This window comes from Coregonus lavaretus (assembly GCF_964263955.1).
Source record: "Coregonus lavaretus genome assembly, chromosome: 24".
NCBI lineage: Eukaryota > Metazoa > Chordata > Actinopteri > Salmoniformes > Salmonidae > Coregonus > Coregonus lavaretus.
In genome coordinates this window covers 40225057-40247150 of record NC_140011.1, presented here as the reverse complement: position 1 = coordinate 40247150, position 22094 = coordinate 40225057, and the positions used below count along the sequence as shown (strand labels likewise).

General features: G+C 47.2%; 1 protein-coding gene across 1 annotated transcript in view; it reads right to left on the bottom strand.

Annotated features, from left to right (window-relative positions):
- caln2 (calneuron 2) overlaps positions 1 to 21225 on the bottom strand; it is a gene marked incomplete at its 3' end in the record, with an annotated part of 38298 nt that extends 17073 nt beyond the window's left edge. The window contains exons 1-2 of the mRNA XM_084140272.1: positions 21084 to 21225; positions 19351 to 19463 (exon numbers count right to left, since the gene is read on the bottom strand). Of these exons, the coding sequence (XP_083996398.1) occupies positions 19351 to 19463; positions 21084 to 21159 (189 nt within the window). The 5' untranslated portion in view covers positions 21160 to 21225. The remainder of the gene's footprint in view (positions 1 to 19350; positions 19464 to 21083) is intronic.
- Between the last annotated feature and the right edge of the window lie 869 nt (positions 21226 to 22094).

Here is a 22094-nt window from a genome sequence, read left to right as displayed (position 1 = left end):
TCTGCTGTTATCACTCTAATCACCCTATCCAATATCATGTCTGTCTCTCTGCTGTAACAACTCTAATCACCCAATCCAATATCATGTCTGTCTCTCTGCTGTTATCACTCTAATCACCCTATCCAATATCATGTCGGTCTCTCTGCTGTTATCACTCAAATCACCCTATCCAATATCATGTCTGTCTCTCTGCTGTTATCACTCTAATCACCCTATCCAATATCATGTCGGTCTCTCTGCTGTTATAACTCTAATCACCCTATCCAATATCCTGTCTGTCTCTCTGCTGTTATCATTCTAATCACCCTATCCAATATCCTGTCTGTCTCTCTGCTGTTATCACTCTAATCACCCTATCGAATATCCTGTCTGTCTCTCTGCTGTTATCACTCAAATCACCCTATCAATATCATGTCTGTCACTCTGATGTTATCACTCTAATCACCCTATCCAATATCCTGTCTGTCTCTCTGCTATAATCTCTCTAATCACTCTATCCAATATCATGTCTGTCTCTCTGCTGTTATCATCCTATCCAATATCATGTATGTCTCTCTGCTGTAATAACTCTAATCACCCTATCCAATATCATGTCTGTCTCTCTGCTGTTATCAACCTATCCAATATCATGTCTGTCGCTCTGCTGTTATCACTCTAATCACCCTATCCAATATAATGTCTGTCTCTCTGCTGTCATCAACCTATCCAATATCCTGTCTGTCTCTCTGCTGTTATCACTCTAATCATCCTATTCAATATCCTGTCTGTCTCTCTGCTGATATCACCCTATCCAATATACTGTCTGTCTCTCTGCTGTTATCACTAATCAATCTATCCAATATCCTGTCTGTCTCTCTGCTGTTAACACTCTAATCACCCTATCCAATATCATGTCTGTCTCTCTGCTGTTATCACTCTAATCACCATATCCAATATCCTGTCTGTCTCTCTGCTGTTATCACCCTATCCAATATCCTGTCTGTCACTCTGCTGTTATCACTCTAATCACCCTATCCAATATCCTGTCTGTCTCTCTGCTGTTATCACTGTAATCACCCTATCCAATATCCTGTCTGTCTCTCTGCTGTTATCACTCTAATTACCCTATCCAATATCCTATCTGTCTCTCTGCTGTTATCATCCTATCCAATATCCTCTCTGTCACTCTGCTGTTATCACTCTAATCACCCTATCCAATATCCTGTCTGTCTCTCTGCTGTTATCACTCTAATCATCCTATTCAATATCCTGTCTGTCTCTCTGCTGATATCACCCTATCCAATATCCTGTCTGTCTCTCTGCTGTTATCACTAATCAATCTATCCAATATCCTGTCTGTCTCTCTGCTGTTAACACTCTAATCACCCTATCCAATATCATGTCTGTCTCTCTGCTGTTATCACTCTAATCACCATATCCAATATCCTGTCTGTCTCTCTGCTGTTATCACCCTATCCAATATCCTGTCTGTCACTCTGCTGTTATCACTCAAATCACCCTATCCAATATCATGTCTGTCTCTCTGCTGTTATCATTATAATCCCCTTATCCAATATCCTGTCTGTCTCTCTGCTGTTATCACTCTAATCACCCTATCCAATATCATGTCTGTCTCTCTGCTGTAACAACTCTAATCACCCAATCCAATATCATGTCTGTCTCTCTGCTGTTATCACTCTAATCACCCTATCCAATATCATGTCTGTCTCTCTGCTGTTATCATTCTAATCACCTTATCCAATATCCTGTCTGTCTCTCTGCTGTTATCACTCTAATCACCCTATCCAATATCATGCCTGTCTCTCTGCTGTAATAACTCTAATCACCCTATCCAATATCATATCTGTCTCTCTGCTGTTATCACTCAAATCACCCTATCCTATATTTTGTCTGTCTCTCTGCTGTTATCATTCTAATCACCTTATCCAATATCCTGTCTGTCTCTCTGCTGTTATCACTCTAATCACCCTATCCAATATCCTGTCTGTCTCTCTGCTGTTATCACCCTATCCAATATCATGTCTGTCTCTCTGCTGTTATCACCCTATCCAATATCCTGTCTGTCTCTCTGCTGTTATCACTCTAATCACCCTATCCAATATCCTGTCTGTCTCTCTGCTGTTATCACCCTATCCAATATCCTGTCTGTCACTCTGCTGTTATCACTCTAATCACCCTATCCAATATCCTGTCTGTCTCTCTGCTGTTATCACCCTATCTAATATCCTGTCTGTCTCTCTGCTGTTATCACCCTATCCAATATCCTGTCTGTCTCTCTACTGTTATCACCCTATCTACTATCCTGTCTGTCTCTCTGCTGTTATCACTGTAATCACCCTATCCAATATCCTGTCTGTCTCTCTGCTGTTATCACTCTAATTACCCTATCCAATATCCTATCTGTCTCTCTGCTGTTATCATCCTATCCAATATCCTGTCTGTCACTCTGCTGTTATCACTCTAATCACCCTATCCAATATCCTGTCTGTCTCTCTGCTGTTATCACTCTAATCACCCTATCCAATATCATGTATGTCTCTCTGCTGTAATAACTCTAATCACCCTATCCAATATCATGTCTGTCTCTCTGCTGTTATCACTCTAATCACCCTATCCAATATCATGTCTGTCTCTCTGCTGTTATCACTCAAATCACCCTATCCAATATCATGTCTGTCTCTCTGCTGTTATCATTCTAATCACCTTATCCAATATCCTGTCTGTCTCTCTGCTGTTATCACTCTAATCACCCTATCCAATATCATGTCTGTCTCTCTGCTGTAACAACTCTAATCACCCAATCCAATATCATGTCTGTCTCTCTGCTGTTATCACTCTAATCACCCTATCCAATATCATGTCTGTCTCTCTGCTGTTATCATTCTAATCAGCTTATCCAATATCCTGTCTGTCTCTCTGCTGTTATCACTCTAATCACCCTATCCAATATCATGCCTGTCTCTCTGCTGTAATAACTCTAATCACCCTATCCAATATCATATCTGTCTCTCTGCTGTTATCACTCTAATTACCCTATCCAATATCCTATCTGTCTCTCTGCTGTTATCATCCTATCCAATATCCTGTCTGTCACTCTGCTGTTATCACTCTAATCACCCTATCCAATATCCTATCTGTCTCTCTGCTGTTATCACCCTATCCAATATCATGTCTGTCTCTCTGCTGTTATCACTCTAATCACCCTATCCAATATCCTGTCTGTCTCTCTGCTGTTATCACCCTATCCAATATCATGTCTGTCTCTCTGCTGTTATCACCCTATCCAATATCCTGTCTGTCTCTCTGCTGTTATCACTCTAATCACCCTATCCAATATCCTGTCTGTCTCTCTGCTGTTATCACCCTATCCAATATCCTGTCTGTCACTCTGCTGTTATCACTCTAATCACCCTATCCAATATCCTGTCTGTCTCTCTGCTGTTATCACCCTATCTAATATCCTGTCTGTCTCTCTGCTGTTATCACCCTATCCAATATCCTGTCTGTCTCTCTACTGTTATCACCCTATCTACTATCCTGTCTGTCTCTCTGCTGTTATCACCCTATCCAATATCCTGTCTGTCTCTCTGCTGTTATCACTCTAATCACCCTATCCAATATCCTGTCTGTCTCTCTGCTGTTATCACCCTATCCAATATCCTGTCTGTCTCTCTGCTGTTATCACTCTAATAACCCTATCCAATATCCTGTCTGTCGCTCTGCTGTTATCACCCTATCCAATATCCTGTATGTCTCTCTGCTGTTATCACTCTAATCACCCTATCCAATATCCTGTCTGTCTCTCTGCTGTTATCACTCTAATCACCCTATCCAATATCCTGTCTGTCTCTCTGCTGTTATCACTCTAATCACCCTATCCAATATCCTGTCTGTCTCTCTGCTGTTATCACTCTAATCACCCTATCCAATATCCTGTATGTCTCTCTGCTGTTATCACCCTATCCAATATCCTGTCTGTCGCTCTGCTGTTATCACCCTATCCAATATCCTGTCTGTCTCTCTGCTGTTATCACTCTAATAACCCTATCCAATATCCTGTCTGTCGCTCTGCTGTTATCACCCTATCCAATATCCTGTCTGTCTCTCTGCTGTTATCACTCTAATCACCCTATCCAATATCCTGCCTGTAACTCTGTTGTTATCACTCTAATCACCATATCCAATATCCTGTCTGTCTCTCTGCTGTTATCACTCTAATCACCCTATCCAATATCCTGTCTGTCTCTCTGCTGTTATCACTCTAATCACCATATCCAATATCCTGTCTGTCTCTCTGCTGTTATCACTCTAATCACCCTATCCAATATCCTGTCTGTCTCTCTGCTGTTATCACCCTATCCAATATCCTGTCTGTCTCTCTGCTGTTATCACTCTAATCACAACACACACAGGTTGTGTCCCAAATGGCACCCTATTCACTCTATGGGCTCTGGACAAAAGTAGTGTATTATATATTGAAAATGGTGCTATTTGGGACGCAGACACAATCAATGGGATATCTCCTCCACTTGCAATATCGATGTCCTGCCAGTGGTGTTATACGCCATTGTCGAGTGTCCTGGAATAACACAGCGAGACGGTTTGATCTTTTCACGGACATGCACACACACATTTAGGATTCTAAAAGTTTGTCTCATTTGGTCTGATTTACAGTTGTAGCGTGTTGTTTGTGTCTCTGTGTGTGTGTGTGTGTTGAGGAGGACAAAGAACAGAAAAGCTCTATTGATTCCATTCTCAGCGCACGTGTCACCTTTCTAAGTGATTTACACCTCAATTATCTACACACACACACACACACACACACACACACACACACACTCACCCACACCCACACACACACACCACTGTCACCGCTAGAGTCCCACTCCACTTCACTGTAAGGTCTACACCGGTTGTATTCGACGTATGTGGCAAATACATTTTTATTTGATTTGAATAATACAGGAATAGAAACATCACAAGGAGGGGGTATAATGATTACACACGCTCCCACCCACAGGGTCGATGAGGACAAGGCATGGTAGTACAAGATGCTGTATATATTAAGTAGAAGACATTCATAGCCACTGTGCTTCTACATCTGCATTGCTTGCTCATTGAGGTTTTAGGCAGGGTATCTGTAAAGGACTTTGTGACAACTGCTGACGTAAAAAGGGCTTTATAAAATACAAGTGATTGATAAGACATCCATATTAGTGGGGGTGTGATCCTAGTGAACGGTTTAAATGAGATGTGAAGATGGTGGTCAATAATCGGTGAAGGTGAAATCAATAATCCCCAATCAATAAGTGACGTGGGGTCAAGGGTCAGGCAGGGTCAGTCTGAACAAAACACCCAGCATACAGACTCACTCTACACACTTCATTCCAACTATAAAACACAATGCTTTACTGGAACTATACTGAGCAGTCGGATTGCTGTCACCACCACTGTAGATGGCAAGCAAATCAAACAATATTTGGATTTAGCCATTTATACTGAACAAAAGTATAAACACAACATGCAACGATTTCAAAGATTTTACTGAGTAACAGTTCATATAAGGAAATCAGTCAATTGAAATTAATTAATTAGGCCCTAATGTAAGGGTTTCACATGACTGGGAATAGAGATATGCATCTGCTGGTCACAGTTACCTTTAAAAAAAGGTAGGGGCGTGGATCAGAAAACCAGTCAGTATCTGGTGTGACCATCATTTGCCTCATGCAGCACGACACATCTCCTTTGCACAGAGTTGATCAGGCTGTTGATTGTGGCATGTGGAATGTTGTCCCACTCCTCTTCAATGGCTGTGCGAAGTTGCTTCATATTGGTGGGAACTTGAACACACTGTCGTACATGTCGATCCAGAGCAACCCAAACATGCTCAATGGGTGACATGTCTGGCGAGTATGCAGGCCATGGAAGAACTGGGACATTTTCAGCTTCCAGGAATTGTGTACAGATCCTTGCGACATGGGGCCGTACATTATCATGATGAAACATGAGGTGATGGTGGCAGATGAATGGCACAACAATGGGCCTCAGAATCTCGTCACGGTATCTCTGTGCATTCAAATTGCCATCGATAAAATGCAATTGTGTAAGTTGTCTGTAGCTTATGCCTGCCCATACCATAACCCCACCGCCACCATGGGGCACTCTGTTCACAATGTTGACATCAGCAAACCGCTCGCCCACACAACGCCATACACATGGTCTGCGGTTGTGAGGCCGGTTGGACATTCTGCCAAAACGTCTCTAAAATAACGTTGGAGGCGGCTTATGGTAGAGAAATGAACATTAAATTATCTGGAAACCGCTCTGGTGGACATTCCTGCAGTCAGCATGCCAATTATACACTCCCTCAAAACTTGAGACATCTGTGGCATTGTGTTGTGTGACAAAACTGCACATTCTAGAGTGGCCTTTTATTGTCCCCAGCACAAGGTGCACCTGTGTAATGATCATGCTATTTAATCAGCTTCTTGAAATGCCACACCTGTCAGGTGGATGGATTATCTTGGCAAAAGTGAAATGCTCACTAACAGGGATGTAAAGAAATTTGTGCAAAACATTTGAGAGATATACGCTTTTTGTGCATATGGAAAATTTCTGGGATCTTTTATTTCAGCTCATGAAACATTACATGTTTCATTTATACAACATGTTATTTTACAGACAGTGTCAGTCAGTTGAGAGATTATGGTATTGTCTGTTTCCTCTCCGCGTTGTGATGCCACAGAGTCTGTCTTTCTGTCTGTCTGTCAGTTGGTCGGTCATTTCAAAGGCAAAACAAGCCTGTGTTAACACACACATGCACACACACACACACACACATGCACACCCACACACACACACATAGCCACACACACACACACACACACACACACACACACACACACACAGGCACTTACAGATTGGAAGAGAGGGCGTGTTGAGGCCTGTCAGAGCCTGTCTTCAGTCAACCCTGCTGTGTGATGTAGTGTGATGTAGCGTGTGTGTGTGTGTGTGTGTGTGTGTGTGTGTGTGTGTGTGTGTGTGTGTGTGTGTGTGTGTGTGTGTGTGTGTGTGTGTGTGTGTGTGTGTGTGTGTGTGTGTGTGTGTGTGTGTGTGTGTGTGTGTGTGTGTGTGTACTTGTTAACTGCACTAAGTGACAAACTGAGGGTGTCCAGACACATCAATCACAGTCAGATAGACGTTCGACTCGCTGTCCTTCTCGACTACTTCAGCATCTCACAACTGATAACTCACGGCTGCGTTATCCTTTAAAGAACAAAGGGAGCATTTAGACGCTCTCCCTGACAAGTCCAGGGCCCATATTCACAGATCGTCTCAGAGTTGGAGTGCTGATCTAGGATCCATTTTGCATTTTAAATCATAATGAATACGATTATATAGACAGAGGGGACCAACTCTGAGACGCTCTGTGAATATGGGCCCTGGGACAACAGAAACGAATGTGTACCCCTTGGAGAAATCAGGAAGAGCGTCTTGCACAATGTAAAAGATGGTGGACATTTTTAACTATCTGTTGTCTTTAGGCATTATTTCTAACAGTCATCAGATTCTCAGCTTTTTCTTTTCGATCATGGGGGGGGGGGGGGGTTATGCAAAGATCAACAGTGTTGACGCTGTGGGCAGTAGGTAATGGAACTCGAACGCAGAAACTGATCCCAGAGCTATTTATTTGCGGTGTGGTGGTGGTGTTTCGCTGGCGAGGAGGGAGTGCTCCATTTTCCAATCTAATTTGCAGACTCTCAGCAGAAACCTGGCAACCTCACAGGACAGATCTGGCAACTCCAGGCAGGGATTAAACGGCAGATATCAGAATGACTCTGGGGTTTAATTCAGTCTCTACAGGCAAGGACACACAACTAACTGGGAACATTGAGCACTGAGGGAGATGATGCACCAAGTTAATATTTCGAGGAGACAGCAACTTACCCAGGCACAAACTCACAGATGGGAGTACACACACACACACACATGCACACACACACACACACTCACACACACACACACACACACACCTTGTGGGGACACATAATTCAGTCCTATTCAAAATCCTATTTTCCCTAACCCCTAATCCTCAACCTAACCGTAACCCGTCCTCTTACTCTAACCTGTACTCTTACCCTAACCCTAACCCTAACCTTAACCCAAAAACCTAACCTTAACCCTAATGCTAACCTTAACCCTAACCCCCCTAGAAATAGCATTTGACCTTGTGACTAACAAAATGTCCCCAGTTGGTCAAGTTTTTGTTCGTTTACTATTCACACACACACACACACACACACACACACACACCAGTGGAGGCTCCTCAGAGGAGGAAGGGGAGGACCATCCTCCTCAGTGAATTTCATAAAAATGTAAATGGTAAAACATAAAAAAAGTTATCGTTTTTAGATAAAACTATACTAAATATATTCACGTCACCAAATAATTGATTAAAACACACTATTTTGCAAAGAAGGTCTACAGTAGCCTCAACAGCACTCTGTAGGGTAGCACCATGCTGTAGCCGGAGGACAGCTAGCTTTCGTCCTCCTCTGGGTACATTGATTTCAATACATAACCTAGGCGGCTCATGGTTCTCACCTACTTCCATAGACTTACACAGTAATTATGACAACTTCTGGAGGACGTCCTCTCGCCTATCAGAGCTCTTGCAGCATGAACTGACATGTTGTCCACCCAATCAAAGGATCTGAGAAGTAATCTAGCACTGAAAGCATAAACTACAGCTAGCTAGCACTGCAGTGTGTAAAATGTGGTGAGTAGTTGATTCAAAGAGAGAGAAAGACAATAGTTGAACACTTTTGAACAAATTCATTTCTTCCAAAATGAAGGAGAAGCAAGAGAGAAATAGAGAGAGAAAGATTCTCATTTATTTTTTTACTTTCAGTTTTCACTTACTTAGCTAGCAAATGCAGCTAGCTAGTTTAGCCTACTGAAACACCCTACTGAAACAGAGGGATGCTACGTTAGCTAGCTGGCTATAACTTTCCAACACAACACTGGAACTCTTCCAATGTCACGATCGAGGTAAGGAGTAGACCAATACGCAGCGTGTTGAGCGAACATGATAGACTTTATTATACTAACGCACAAAAACCAAAACAATAGACGACTCGTGAAGTCCACAGTAACAATGACCGTAAAGGAACAAAAACCCACAACACCCAAGGGAAAACATACAGTTCAAATATGGCTCCCAATCAGAGACAACCCACAACAGCTGACACTCGTTGCCTCTGACTGGGAGCCACTTTGGCCAACATAGACATAGAACAACATAGAATGAACACACCCTGGCTCAACATAATGAGTCCCAGAGCCAGGGTGTGACAGTACCCCCCCCTAAAGGCGCGGACTGCGACCGCGCCTCAACTAAAGCAAAACAGGGGAGGGCTGGGCGGGCATACCTCCTCGGCGGCGGCTCCGGCTCCAGGCTTGCCCACCACCCTCCAACAAACCCCCCATAGCGCCCCTGGTCCGGTCTGGCCCCGCTGGCTGGAGCTGGACTGGACGTAGCAGGAGCGGTAGGCTTCAGCTCCTTAGTGGAGCAGTAGAGCGGTACCTGAATTGGCACCGATGACCCAGGCACGGGTTGTGCCGGACTGACGACTCGCACCCCTGGCTTGGTGCGAGTGGCAGGAACGGGCCGGGCCGGTCTGGCGACGCGCACCGTAGACTTGGTGCGAGTGGCAGGAACAGGCCGGGCAGGGCTGGCGACGCACACCGTAGGCTTGGTACGTGGAGCAGGAACAGGCCGGGCTGGGCTGGCGACGCACACCGTAGGTTTGGTGCGTGGAGCAGGGACAGGCCGGGCTGGGCTGTCGACGCACACCGTAGGCTTGGTGCTTGGAGCAGGAACAGGCCGGGCAGGGCTGGCGACGCACACCGTAGGCTTGGTGCGTGGAGCAGGGACAGGCCGGACAGGGCTGGCGACGCACACCGTAGGCTTGGTGCGTGGAGCAGGAACAGGCCGGGCTGGGCTGTCGACGCACACCGTAGGCTTGGTGCGTGGAGCAGGAACAGGCCGGGCTGGGCTGTCGACGCACACAGTAGGCTTGGTGCGTGGAGCAGGGACAGGCCGGGCAGGGCTGACGACGCACACCGTAGGCTTGGTGCGTGGAGCAGGGACAGGCCGGACAGGGCTGGCGACGCACACCGTAGGCATGGTGCGTGGAGCAGGGACAGGCCGGGCAGGGCTGTCGACGCACACCGTAGGCTTGGTGCGTGGAGCAGGAACAGGCCGGACCGGGCTGTCGACGCACACCGTAGGCTTGGTGCGTGGAGCAGGAACAGGCCGGACAGGGCTGGCGACGCACACCGTAGGCTTGGTGCGTGGAGCAGGGACAGGCCGGACAGGGCTGGCGACGCACACCGTAGGCTTGGTGCGTGGAGCAGGAACAGGCCGGGCTGGGCTGTCGACGCACACCGTAGGCTTGGTGCGTGGAGCAGGGACAGGCCGGGCTGGGCTGACGACGCACACCGTAGGCTTGGTGCGTGGAGCAGGGACAGGCCGGACAGGGCTGGCGACGCACACCGTAGGTTTGGTGCGTGGAGCAGGGACAGGCCGGGCTGGGCTGTCGACGCACACCGTAGGCTTGGTGCGTGGAGCAGGAACAGGCCGGACCGTACTGGGAACACACACCACTGGCTTTAAACGGGGATCAGGAACGGGCCGGACCGGACTGGCAATACACCTCAGTACCTCCCGCCGTGCCTCTACGACTTCCTTCCCTCCTCTCGCCAATGGCTCCCGTAACCCGGTGGCCTTCTCTCCTCGTCTCCTATTTCGCCCTGTGGCAGCCTCCTGCTGCCCAGTCGCCCACGCCGTGTGCCCCCCCCCTAAAAAATTATTGGGGGTGCCTCCCGTCCGTCCGACGATGGCACTGCTGACGCCGCTGCTCCTCTCCTGCCTGGGTCTCCCCCTTCATAGCCCTCCGGTACCGGACGGCCTCCTCCTCGGTAATCTGCCCCCAACCGAGGAGGACATCCACCAGCGTCACCTCCTGCGTGTGTTCCTGGACACGCTGCTTGGTCGTTGTATGGTGGGTTTTTCTGTCACGATCGAGGTAAGGAGTAGACCAATACGCAGCGTGTTGAGCGAACATGATAGACTTTATTATACTAACGCACAAAAACCAAAACAATAGACGACTCGTGAAGTCCACAGTAACAATGACCGTAAAGGAACAAAAACCCACAACACCCAAGGGAAAACATACAGTTCAAATATGGCTCCCAATCAGAGACAACCCACAACAGCTGACACTCGTTGCCTCTGACTGGGAGCCACTTTGGCCAACATAGACATAGAACAACATAGAATGAACACACCCTGGCTCAACATAATGAGTCCCAGAGCCAGGGTGTGACATCCAAGTCAAGGTAAGCTTTTGGTATTACTAATTTATTGCCACCGGGGCCCGCTGGTGTAACTGCTTACTGACTACACTGTAACATTACTGCATGATTGTAGCGGGTTTGCTAACGCGTTAGTTCTATTAGCTATGCTGACTATGACGTTACTTTGGCTAATATGGTGACAATGACGTAGGCTGTGTGTAGCAGTTTGGCTTGGAAAGTTTTTTTCGCCTGGTCACATACAGCTGATGTGTTGTGCATTGAAGTCCACAGGTGAAGGGAATAGGTGAGAGGAGAGGAGCGCGAGAAGGAGTATAATGTGGCTGCTATGAAGGTGAACTGTGTTTACGCGTGATCAGGGGTGTATTCATTCCGCCGATTCTGTTGAAAAACGTTTCTTAAACGGAACAAAACGGGAATAAACATACCTGAATTTGTCCAATATAAACTCTTGTTTGCAACTGTTGGACTAATGATTACACCCTGTATCAGTGTGCAAGACAGTATTGAATGTCACTGTCTGTCCATGTGTCACTGTCTGTCACCTCAAATTTGTCTCTCAACCTGTGTGCACCTACGTTGTAAACTTTTATTCATAGGCTAGGTTGTAGCAACCTCATGATGGGTATAGGGAAAATGTGAGTATCATGTAGTAGCCTAAACCTATCGCTGTTACATTGAACTGGGTGAATGTAATATGAATGAGAGTCATCCAATATAGTGTAATAAAAATATGGCCATGCTCATGACAAATAAATTGTCCTCCCTCATCTTAAACGGCACTGACCGCCACTGACACACACACACATTTGTCATCTCCACCCACTGAGGACAATCAGTATGCTGCTCAGTGAGCCAGCTGATATTATCTGAGCTAAACATCCATAATGACTCATTAGAGCCCACCAAGGTGTTTTCTCTCCTCCTCTTCTCCCTCACTTCCTGTCTCTCTCTCTCTCTCTCTCTCGCTCTCTCTCTCTCTCTCTCGCACTCTCTCTCTCTCTGTCTGTCTCTCTCACTTCCTCTCTCTCTCTCTCTCTCTCTCTCTCTCTCTCTCTCTCTCTCTTTCTCACTCTCTCGCACTCTCTCTCTCGCACTCTCTCTCTGTCTGTCTCTCTCACTTCCTCTCTCTCTCTCTCTCTCCCTCACTTCCTCTCTCTCTCTCTCTATCGCACACTCTCTCGCACTCTCTCTCTCGCACTCTCTCTCTGTCTGTCTCTCTCACTTCCTCTCTCTCTCTCTCTCTCTCTCTCTGTCTCTCTCGCACTCTCTCTCTCTGTCTGTCTCTCCCTCTCTCTCTCGTTCTCTCTCTCTCACTCTCTCTGTCTCTCTCACTTCGTCTCTCTCTCTCTCTCACTTGCTCTCTCTCTCTCTCTCTCTCTCTCTCTCTCTCTCTCTCTCTCTCTCTCTCTCTCTCTCTCTCTCTTTCTTTCTAATTTGAGTCATTATAGGCCTCCAAGGTATGCTTCCTTTCATCAACCTCCCAGCCTTCCTATATCTCTCCTTCTCTCTCTCTCTCGTTCCTTCTCTCCTTCTGTTCATAACTCATTATATCCTGTTGAGGTGAGTTTTTAAATTCCCCGAGAGACACAGACTGTCTGCCACCATCATGAATCACTTATGGGAATCTCTTTTCCCATTCTTTCTCTTATTCCCTGTCTCTCTCTTATTCCCTGTCTCTCTCTTATTCCCTGTCTCTCTTATTCCCTGTCTCTCTCTTATTCTCCGCCTCTCTCTTATTCCCAGTCTCTCTCTTATTCCCATTCTCTCTCTTATTCCCTGTCACTCTCTTATTTCCATTCTCTCTCTTATTCCCTGTCTCTCTCTTATTCCCTGTCTCTCTCTTATTCCCTGTCTCTCTCTTATTCCCTGTTTCTCTCTTATTCCCATTCTCTCTCTTATTCCCTTTCGCTCTCTTATTTCCATTCTCTCTCTTATTCCATGTCTCTCTTTTATTCCCATTCTCAGTCTTCAATCACCCTCCCGAAGGAAGAGAAGCGGTTGAGCGGCCGGTCCATCTGAGGCAGGGGACGAGGACCGTGCAGGACTTTGCCCTGGAGTTTAGAACTCTAGCTGCTGGGTCCGGGTGGAGCGAGCAGGCCCTCATCAATCGCTTCTTGTGCAGCCTGTGAAAGGACGTCCGAAGGGAGCTAGCCTGCCGGGATACCACGTTGACTTTCAACCAGCTGGTGGACATGGCCATCCGGTTGGACAACCTGCTGGCTTCAAGAGGACGTCCTGGAAGGGGCCTGCCCGTTTCACCCTCCTTCAACCCGGATTACGTTCCGATGAAGCTGGGTAGTGCAGCGATCCGGGAGAACGAAGGACTACAGCTCCAGTGTCACTGGTGGCAAGAGAGGATACTCTGCTGTGCACTTCACCTTCCCTGATTACACGGTAGTTCCCCAGTGTAAGGCGCTGGTCGATTCAGGCGCAGCTGAGAACTTCATGGACAGGTCTTTAGCTAATAGTCTATGTATCACATTGGTTCCCCTACACATTCCATTGCCCATCAAAGCACTTGACAGTCAACCACTAGGGTCAGGATATGTTAGAGAGGTTACAGCCCCAGTCACTATGATTACGCAGGAGACCCATAGGGAGCAAATCACCTTTTTTATTATTGAGTCCCCTGATTTCCCTGTTGTGTTGGGTCTTCCCTGGCTCGCACTACATGACCCCACCTTTTCAAGGCCGCAGAGGGTTCTCACGGGGTGGTCGTGAGAGAGTCAGGGTAGGTGTCTAGCTGTTTCCGTTGGTGCAACCAGATACTACCTCCACCATGCGCATTCCCACCGAATACCTCGAGTTGGTGCACGCGTTTTCCAAAACGCAGGCGACCAAATTACCACCCCATCGGGCGGGGGATTGCGCGATAAACCTCCGGTTGGACGCTGTGCCTCCCAGGAGTTATGTCTATTCCCTGTTGCAGCCTGAAACGGAGGCTATGGAGACATACGTCTCTGAGTCCCTGCGCCAGGGGTTCATATGTCCCTCCACTTCGCCCGCCTCCTCAAGTTTATTTTTCGTGAAGAAGAAAGATGGAGGTCTGCGCCCTTGCATTGATTACCGGGCACTTAATCAAACTACCATTCGCTATAGTTACCCTCTGCCCCTCATCTCCTCTGTTATCGAATCAATGCATGGGGCGCGCTTCTTCACGAAATTAGATCTCCGGAGTGCGTACAACCTGGTGCGTGTCCGGGAAGGGGACGAGTGGAAGACAGCATTCAGCACAACAACGGGGCATTACGAATACCTGGTGATGCCATATGGGTTGATGAATGCTCCATCAGTCTTCCAGTCCTTTGTGAACGAGGTGTTTTGGGACATGCTTGGTCGCGGTGTGGTGGTCTACAACGATGACATTCTGGTGTATTTCGCTACGCGCGCCGAGCATGTGTCCCTGGTTCGCAGAGTGCTGGGCTGACTGTTGGAGCATGACCTGTATGCCAAAGCAGAAAAGTGTCTGTTCTTTCAACAGTCCGTCTCCTTCCTCGGATACCACATCACCACCTCAGGTGTGGAGATGGAGGGAGACCGCATTTCAGCCGTGCATAATTGGCCGACTCCAACCACGGTAAAGGAGGTGCAGCGCTTTATTGGCTTTGCCAATTACTATCGGAGGTTTATCAGGGGCTTTGGCAAGGTCGCAGCTCCCATCACCTCTCGGTTGAAGGGTGGGCCGTCCCTGCTCCTCTGGTCTGCTGAGGCTGACAGGGCTTTCAGTAACCTGAGGGCTCTGTTCACCTCATCCCCGGTACTGGCCCATCCCGATGCATCATTACCGTTTGTAGTGGAGGTGGAGGCGTCCGAGGTAGGGATAGGTGCTGTCCTATCCCAACGCTCGGGCACGCCACCCAAGCTCCGCCCAGTGCCTTCTTCTCTAAGAAGCTCACCCAGTGGAGCAGAACTACGACATTGGTGATCGGGAGCTGTTGGCTGTTGTCAGAGCCCTGACCGCGTGGAGGCACTGGCTTGAGGGGGCGAAACACCCTTTCCTGGTCTGGACTGACCACCGTAACCCGGAGTACATCCGGGTAGCGAGGAGGCTGAACCCTCGCCAGGCCAGGTGGGCCTTGTTCTTCACCCGGTTTGATTTCACGTTGTCATACGCGCTGTCACGGCTGTATGACACAGAGGAGAGGCCCATAGACAACACCCCCATACTCCCGGCCTCCTGCATTGTGGCGCCGGTAGTGTGGGCGGTGGACGCGGACATAGAGCGGGCGGTACACACAGAGCCATCTCCACCTCAGTGCCCGGCTGGGCTGCGGTACGTGCCGTCTCTTGTCCGTGATTGTCTTATCTATTCGGCACACACGTCCCCCTCCTCTGGTCACCCAGGTATCGGCCGTACAGCGCGCTGCCTGACCGGGAAGTACTGGTGGACTACCTTGGCTAAGGACGTGAGGGCACCTAGGCACCTCCCAGCAGGGTAAGTTACATCCCTTACCAGTTCCACAACGGCCATTGTCCCACTTGTCAATTTACTTCCATCTTCCCCTCTCTCAGGGTAACACCACCGTCCTCGTTGTTGTGGACCGCTTTTCTAAAGCCTGCCGCCTCTTTCCTCTGCCCGGTCTCCCCATGGCCCTGCAAACTGCGGAAGCCCTGTATACTCACGTCTTCCGGCACTACGGGGTGCCAGAGGACACAGCGTCTGACCGGGGTCCCCAGTTTACATCCAGGGTCTGGAAGGCATTCATGGAACGTCTGGGGGTCTCGGTCAGCCTGACCTCTTGGTTTCACCCCGAGTCTAATGGGCAGGTGGAACGGGTGAATCAGGATGTGGGTAGGTTCCTGCGGTCCTACTGCCAGGACCGGCCGGGGGAGTGGTCGGTGTTCGTGCCATGAAAAAAAAAATGTATGCACTCACTAACTGTAAGTCGCTCTGGATAAGAATGTCTGCTAAATGACTAAAATCTCAAATGTAAATGTAAATATGCCCAGAACTCTCTCCGCCACTCCTCCACTAACTTATCTCCATTTCAATGTGTTTTAGGTTGTCAGCCGGTCCTGGCGCCATGGCATCAGGACCAAATCTCCTGCGGTGAATGACTGGTTTCGGCGCGCAGAGGAGATGTGGAACGCTGCCCACGTCCACCTCCAGCGCGCTGTGCGTCGCCAGAAGGCCAACGCTGACCGCCACCACAGTGAGGCCCCGTTCTTTGTACCGGGTGATCGGTTCTGGCTGTCGACCCGGAATCTGCCCCTCCGCCTGCCCTGCCGGAAGCTGAGCCCGCGGTTTGTGGGGCCGTTCAAAGTCCTGAGGAGAGTAAACAAGGTTACGTATAGGTTAATACTCCCTCCTGATTACCGTATTAACCCCTCGTTTCACGTGTCTCTCCTCAGGCCGGTGGTGGCTGGTCCGCTCCAGGAGTCTGAGGTGCGGGAGGTCCCTCTGTCCCCTCTGGACATCGAGGGGACCCCGGCATACTCCTTCCGTTCCATCCTGGATTCGAGACGTCGAGTACGGTCCGGAGGAGAGGTGCTGGGTCCCGGTGAGGGATGTCCTCGATCGCTCCCTGTTGCAGGATTTCCACCTTCGCCATCCGGCTCGCCCTGCTCCGCGTCCTCCTGGCCGTCCCCGAGGCCGGTGTCGGTGCGCTGCTGGAGCTGCAGGCTTCGGCGTTCGTCGTCACCGGCCTTCTAGCCACCGTCGCTCCTCATCTCATCATTCCATTTGTTTTGTCTTGTTTATTACACAGACGTGGTTCATATCCCCTCATCAGTACTTATTTTCTCCAGTGCGCCGTATTATCGCACTGGAGTGTTTTACGCATTGCTGCGTACCGCTGTCTTGCCGAATAAACCATTTATTCAGTAATTCACCCTCCTGTGCCTGACTCCATCCAAATCAACCGCCACACTTATTCCCTGTCTCTCTCTCTTATTTCCATTCCCTCTCTTAAGCCATGTCTCTCTCTTATTCTCATTCTCTCTTTTATTCCCTGTCTCTCTCTTATTCCCTGTCTCTCTTTTATTCTGTCTCTCTCTTATTTCCATTCACTCTCTTATTCCCATTCTCTCTCTTATTCCCTGTCTCTCTCTTATTCCCTGTCTCTCTCTTATTCCCATTCTCTCTCTTTTATTCCCTGTCTCTCTCTTATTCCCATTCTCCCTCTCTTATTCCCTGTCTCTCTCTTATTCCCTGTCTCTCTCTTATTCCCAGTCTCTCTCTTATTCCCATTCTCTCTCTTATTCCCATTCTCTCTCTTATTCCTATTCTCTCTCTTATTCCCTGTCTCTCTTATATTCCCTGTCTCTCTTGTATTCCCATTCTCTCTCTTATTCCCATTCTCTCTCTTATTCCCATTCTCTCTCTTATTCCCTGTCTCTCTTTTATTCCCTGTCTCTGTCTTATTCCTTGTCTCTCTGTTATTCCCATTCTCTCTTTTATTCCCTGTCTCTCTCTTATTCCCATTCTCTCTCTTATTCCCTGTCTCTCTTTTATTCTGTCTCTCTCTTATTTCCATTCACTCTCTTATTCCCATTCTCTCTCTTATTCCCTGTCTCTCTCTTATTCCCTGTCTCTCTTGTATTCCCATTCTCTCTCTTATTCCCTGTCTCTCTCTTATTCCCATTCTCTCTCTTTTATTCCCTGTCTCTCTCTTATTCCCATTCTCCCTCTCTTATTCCCTGTCTCTCTCTTATTCCCTGTCTCTCTCTTATTCCCAGTCTCTCTCTTATTCCCAGTCTCTCTCTTATTCCCATTCTCTCTCTTATTCCCATTCTCTCTCTTATTCCTATTCTCTCTCTTATTCCCTGTCTCTCTTATATTCCCTGTCTCTCTTGTATTCCCATTCTCTCTCTTATTCCCATTCTCTCTCTTATTACCATTCTCTCTCTTATTCCCTGTCTCTCTTATATTCCCTGTCTCTCTCTTATTCCCTGTCTCTCTCTCTTATTCCCATTCTCTCTTTTTCCCATTTTCTCTCTCTTATTCCCATTCTCTCTCTCTGCCCCCATGTCTCTGTGTGTCTGGGTTTTTCTTTCCGCCTATCAATCACTTCCTTGCTTTGCCCTCACCCTTGGTCCGTCTCTTTATCTCTGCCCTTTATATCCTGAGAGAACCAGGCTTGGATTGAGAAGAGCCCCTAGTGAGTATTTGCAGCAAAAAACACTGAACTAAAATTATTTGAGTTTAACTTTTCTTGAGTTCCCAAAAACAGGAGAACATCAAAAATGCATCAGGTCTCCACTCCAAACAGACCCCTCTCCTGAAAGCCTGTCTTTCTTCTGAAGGAGAGACCCTTCTCGTCTCTTTACTTTGAAGCCTGTACAAACCCTCCCAGGAACACACACATACACACACCCCAGCATGTCTCTTTTCTTTGAAGTACAAAAATCCCTTACTCCACCATCATGGGATGAGAGGCAAAGGTAGGGGGTCTGTATCTGTGTGTGTGTTTGTGTGCGTGTGTGTGAGCCAATATCTATCGAAAACAGGCTTTTCAGCAAGCATCTCCACGTGCCCTGACTGCAGAATGCCCTCACAGAGGGAGGAAGAAGAGGAGAGGAGAGGAGAGGAGAGGAGAAGAAAAGAGGGGAAGAGAGGAGAGGAGGGGGGAGAGGGGGAGAGGGGAAGAGAAGAGGGGAGAGTGGAAGAGACGAAAAGAGAGGGGAAGAGACTAATAGAGGGGAAGAGAGGAGAGGAGAAGAGAGGGGAAGAGAGGAGAGGGGAAGAGAGGAGGGGGGAGAGGGGAAGAGATGAGAGGGAAAGAGAGGAGAGAAGAGGGGAAGAGAGGAGAGGAGAGGGGAAGAGAGGAGAGGGGAAGAGAGGAGAGGAGAGGAGAGGGGAAGAGTGGAGAGGAGAGGAGAGGGGAAGGGAGGAGAGGAGAGGGAAAGGGAGGAGAGGAGAGGAGAGGAGAGGAGAGGAGAGGAGAGGAGAGGAGAGGAGAGGAGAGGAGAGGAGAGAAAGGGATAGAAGAGAAGTGAAGAGAAGAGAGGAGTATGTGTTCCTACCTGCCAGAAGATGTTATCGATGGTGCTTCCTAGGAAACCTTCTCTGGTCTCAGACGACAGCAGTTTGGGTCCCAATATCGTCACAAACTCCTCAAAGTCCACCTGACCATCACCTAGATACACACACACGCGCACAAACACACACACACGCACATTACAACCTTCATTAGCGTGCTTGTACCACATGGCCAATGACATGTGGTCATGTTTTTATTTTTTGTACTGTAGCTTTTCTCTGGTTTAAGATTATGGTGACTTTATTGTTGTGTTGTTGGAGGGTTTGTGTGTTAAACAGAATAGTCTGTATTGATCCCCAGTCTGAGGCGCCAAAATCAATGGCAGTTTCCCACACATACAATGTCATTGATTCACCTTTCAGAGAGCAACCCGTGTGTGTCTGTGTGCGTGTGTGTGTGTGTGTGTGTGTGTGTGTGTGTGTGCGTGCGTGCGCGGGCACCCGCAAAGCCATCCCTTAAGCATTGAGTCAAAGCTATCAAGGAGAACACCTTGTATGGTGCTGATTGGTTTACACAGAGAACCTGGTAATACTGGTGAATACACAGACACAGTATTAACCTGGTGAATACACAGACACAGTATTAACCTGGTAATACACAGACACAGTATTAACCTGGTAATACACAGACACAGTATTAACCTGGTAATACACAGACACAGTATTAACCTGGTAATACACAGACACAGTATTAACCTGGTAATACACAGACACAGTATTAACCTGGTAATACTGGTGAATACACAGACACAGTATTAACCTGGTAATACACAGACACAGTATTAACCTGGTAATACACAGACACAGTATTAACCTGGTAATACACAGACACAGTATTAACCTGGTAATACTGGTGAATACACAGACACAGTATTAACCTGGTGAATACACAGACACAGTATTAACCTGGTGAATACACAGACACAGTATTAACCTGGTGAATACACAGACACAGTGCACATACACTATGAACCCACCACACTGCTGAGACCAAGATGTGTAACTGATTCATTAACCTTGGAAAAGTCAGTTTAGGAAATCATATATTAAGGCTCAGTGTGTGTGTGTGTTTGTATATGTGTATGATAAGTGTGTGTGTGTGTGTTTGATAAGCCTGTGTGTGTGTGTGTGTATGTGATAAGCCTGTGTGTGTGTATGTGATAAGCCTGTGTGTGTGTCTATGTGTATGATAAGTGTATGTGTGTGTATGTGATAAGACTGAGTGTGTGTGTGTGTGTGTGTATGTGATAAGCCTGTGTGTGTGTTTATGTGTATGATAAGTGTTTGTGTGTGTGTATGTGATAAGCCTGTGTGTGTGTCTATGTGTATGATAAGTGTGTGTGTGTGTGTGTGTGTGTATGATAAGCCTGTGTGTGTGTGTATGTGATAAGCCTGTGTGTGTGTGTGTGTGTGTGTGTGTGTGTGTGTGTGTGTGTGATAAGCCTGTATGTGTGTCTATGTGTATGATAAGTGTGTGTGTGTGTATGACAAGCCTGTGTGTGTGTGTGTGTGTATGTGATAAGACTGTGTGTGTGTGTATGTGATAAGCCTGTGTGTGTGTTTATGTGTATGATAAGTGTTTGTGTGTGTGTGTATGTGATAAGCCTGTGTGTGTGTCTATGTGTATGATAAGTGTGTGTGTGTGTGTGTGTGTGTGTATGATAAGCCTGTGTGTGTGTGTATGTGATAAGCCTGTGTGTCTCTGTGTGTCCCTCACCATCCATGTCTAGTCTCTGCATGATGATGGCCAGCTCCACCTCGCTGGGCATGTACCCCAGCGACCTCATAGCCATGCCCAGCTCCTGCTTGGAGATGAACCCGTTCCCATCCCGGTCCAGCACCCGGAACGCCTCCCGGATCTCTGCACAGGGACACAGGCATGAATACAGGCATTAACACATACAAACATACACGCACGAACGTGTATACACACACACACACAGAGACAGACAGACAAACACATGCACGCACAAATGCAGTCAAATATTAGTAGCGCTTTATAATAACTCCACGTAATAAAGCATTTATAATGGATTAGTAAATAGTTTATTAATAATTTATTAATAATTATTCCAATAATAACATGTTTAATATAGGTCCTTATAAACAATTTACCAATTATTAGTAGAATAGCCTTTTGAGTGACTAAAATATCACCCATAATATTTTTTGGGGGCTAGAAATGCTCAAAATGATGTCTAACTACCAGGAAGTTTGAAAAGACAGGCTGAGTGGGTGGGGAGCTTATATTCATGAGCGTACCTTGACTGACAGCTCTTTGAAACGCCTATGTCAAGAAACTTGGATGCAGTGAGCAGTGTTGCAGTAAAATCATCTCAAACAAATCTGGTGATACACAAAGCAACTCAAACAACATTGATATTGATCTGGTTTTATACAAATATCATCCAATTTCATGAAAAACTTGATTTTGACTGTTCGTGACCTTTAAGTATTTTTGCGTGGCCTCATCTGAAGTGTGGGCTGTTTATACTTTATAAACACTTCATAAATGTTTTGAGTGATCAGCGTAATTTCTCACAAAAAGATGAACATGGCATTGGTAAACATTCCAGCAGTACCTGATGCTCCTTAAGGTCTACAAATAGCCCAGAACATATAATTGGTAAAATAATAAACACACAACACAGGATGTTAAAACCTCTTCATCACGAGGTTCCCCATATCCGGGGTACTCCTCCCGCAATCTCAAACTATGACGTAGTAC